This window comes from Condylura cristata, unplaced genomic scaffold, assembly GCF_000260355.1.
Source record: "Condylura cristata isolate star-nosed mole 26May11 unplaced genomic scaffold, ConCri1.0 scaffold00030, whole genome shotgun sequence".
In the NCBI taxonomy this organism is placed as follows: Eukaryota; Metazoa; Chordata; class Mammalia; order Eulipotyphla; family Talpidae; genus Condylura; species Condylura cristata.
Window position 1 is genome coordinate 10,613,741 of NW_004567131.1, and position 2,591 is coordinate 10,616,331.

At 46.4% G+C, this 2,591-nt stretch overlaps 1 protein-coding gene across 1 annotated transcript in view; it reads left to right on the top strand.

The window, feature by feature from the left end:
• The window catches only part of PFKP (phosphofructokinase, platelet), a 55,052-nt gene extending 52,544 nt beyond the window's left edge, over window positions 1–2,508 (top strand). Inside the window, exons 19-22 of the mRNA XM_004691089.2 lie at window positions 204–315; window positions 1,127–1,226; window positions 1,754–1,853; window positions 2,112–2,508. Of these exons, the coding sequence (XP_004691146.1) occupies window positions 204–315; window positions 1,127–1,226; window positions 1,754–1,853; window positions 2,112–2,256 (457 nt within the window). The 3' untranslated portion in view covers window positions 2,257–2,508. The remainder of the gene's footprint in view (window positions 1–203; window positions 316–1,126; window positions 1,227–1,753; window positions 1,854–2,111) is intronic.
• Window positions 2,509–2,591: the final 83 nt, after the last annotated feature.

A 2,591-nucleotide genomic window follows, 5' to 3' on the forward strand; every position in this document is an offset into this window, starting at 1 on the left:
TTGTGCTTTATAGTTTTTAAGATCTCTCCAAATCATACTGTTCTCTGTTCAGTGCTTTGGACAGGCAAAGGCCTGGGGTGGTCAAGCTGGCACAGGTCAACATTGCTCAGTGGGCCGCACACCCCCAGCTACCTTTTGGGTCAAAAGCTTCCTAACTCCCTAACCCCTGCTCTGGTTAACTGGGCCACTTCCAATTGTTTCAGAAATGAGAGCTGCAGTGAAAACTACACGACCGACTTCATTTACCAGCTCTATTCGGAAGAAGGAAAGGGCGTGTTCGACTGCAGGAAGAACGTGCTGGGCCACATGCAGCAGGTGGGGCCCCAGGAACCAGTAGCGCCCCCCGAAGAGGAAGCTGTGATCCACGGGGCTGGTTTTAGACCAAATTGCCAGACGATTTAAAAAAACACCTAGACAGCTACCCATCCATTTCAGTGTTTAACCAAAAATCACAGTTTGGGAATTTTCTCTTTGTAATTTTTGGGTAGACGGGATTTTTTAAGGAAACCCTATCCACTTTCATGTAATTAGTGGTGGTAGTTAACTAGAAAAAACATTCTAATTTAAGTACCTTATTAGGTACTGTTATTATTTAAATGGAAGGTCAAATACTTATTTAAGGCTAGCACAGAATCAGAATGATTTAAGAATCTTGAGGTGTCCTAAATCATAAGGGTGTCTTTGATAACAAAGCTGGAGCTTGCCTTGGGATGCCCCCATTAATTCATTTCAGAAAGTCCATGAATCTCTTGATGAAATGCAGGCATGTGTATTTTTGTGAGAATGAGGCCTGAGGTGCTCAGATTTTTGGAGGAAAGTATGCATCCTTCACTCAAGGCTAATAAGAAGTCCCATCAGGAGAGTCTAAGATAGTGACAACTGCCAGTGGCCTGTCCCAGGGGTTAAGGTTTGAAAGCCTATCCCCGGTGACAAGTCACAGGTTTGGTTTTGGTTAGTCCCAACTATACACAAGATAGAAATACAAAAAAAAAAAAAAATTCAAATTTGGTCTGTCAAAATTATGTGAAGTTTGTTCAATAACAGTAGCTTTAACTTGAATTCGCTCTAGAAAGCAGCAGCCAGGAAGGTGGGTTGCATGTCTGACATTTCACATTCCCACCCACAGGGCGGAGCACCTTCTCCATTTGATAGAAACTTTGGAACCAAAATTTCTGCCAGAGCCATGCAGTGGATCACTGAGAAACTGAAGGCATCTCAGGGCAAAGGTGTGGGTGACAGCGGGGGTGGGGGGCCTTAATGCTGAGACAGGCTGGCAGAAACTGGAGTTTTCTATACGTTAAAATCTGCTTTTCCTTCTTGGTATATATTTTCTTTTTATAATTCATCTGTAAGTGCTTTCACCTCATTAACTCTCAGCCATTTGTTCTATCCTAGTATTTCATGCGCCCCCTACTCAATGGCTGCACCACTGCCAGGGGGAGCATGGGAGGAGGGAGGCCCATTCCCTGGCCTGGTGCCCAGGCCCTTTGGCCTTTTCTCCGCAGTCCTGATCCTGGGGAAGCAGTGATAGCCGGGGAGCACCGGCTCTTGGGGGCTCCTGACCCCCCCTCTCTCGGCCACCCAGCAGAGCTGGGGCACCTAGGCAGGTTCCAGGAAGCCCTGGTTAGTTCTCTCTGCCGCGGGGTCCTACACCTGCAGTCAGCAAGCCCTCCCTTTCCCCCTCACCGTTTCTTCCTCTACTTAACTATATCATCAGCCTGATCATACACAGATCATTTTCTTTATTTTATAGGAAAATTTGTAACAGATGACTCCATCTGTGTGCTGGGAATAAACAAAAGAAAAGTTCTTTTCCAACCTGTGGTAGAGCTAAAGAAGCATACAGATTTTGAGTAAGTAAGCATAATGTCTAACCCTCACTGCTGTCCAGAGTAAATGGGGCATTGCTCCATACTTTCTGCAAGTGACTCAGTTACAAGTTTAAGAAAGCCAAGTTAGAAGATGCAAGACTTTCAGAAGTCAGGCTTACCATTTAGTGACCCCCTAGACTTGATGGAAAAGCCACGTACAGCCCCTCCCTGTGTCCAGGCAGACCAGCTTCTGCTGCACCGAGAGTGGTCTACAACTCCGCTCTTCCTCCTCCTTCACAGGCACAGAATCCCCAAAGAGCAGTGGTGGCTGAAACTGCGACCGCTCATGAAGATCTTGGCCAAGTACAAGGCCAGCTATGAGGTGTCTGACTCTGGTGAGCTGCTGGACGTGCACAGTGGCCACGAAGAGCAGGCTGCCATCTAGACGCATGGGACCTGCCTGTCTACCAGTGATGCTTCCCACTTCCTGTCTCTCACCCGTTTTTGTAACAGTTAAGTTATTTATCAGGACTTTATGTGATGTACTGTTGACATTAATACTAATTACAGCATACCCGCTACCTGTGCCCTTCACCTGTGGATCCTAAAGAGACCCAAGAGTTGTCTGCTGGACCTTCCACCCCTCATCCTGCTTTAAATGTACACCCAGTGGAATTAAACACTTGGCTAAAACTCAGTGCTCTCTTTAGTTTTCTAATTTGAAAATCTCAGGGCCTGTGGGTAGCAAACAAAGGTGAATCTGTACATATCAGCAAACTG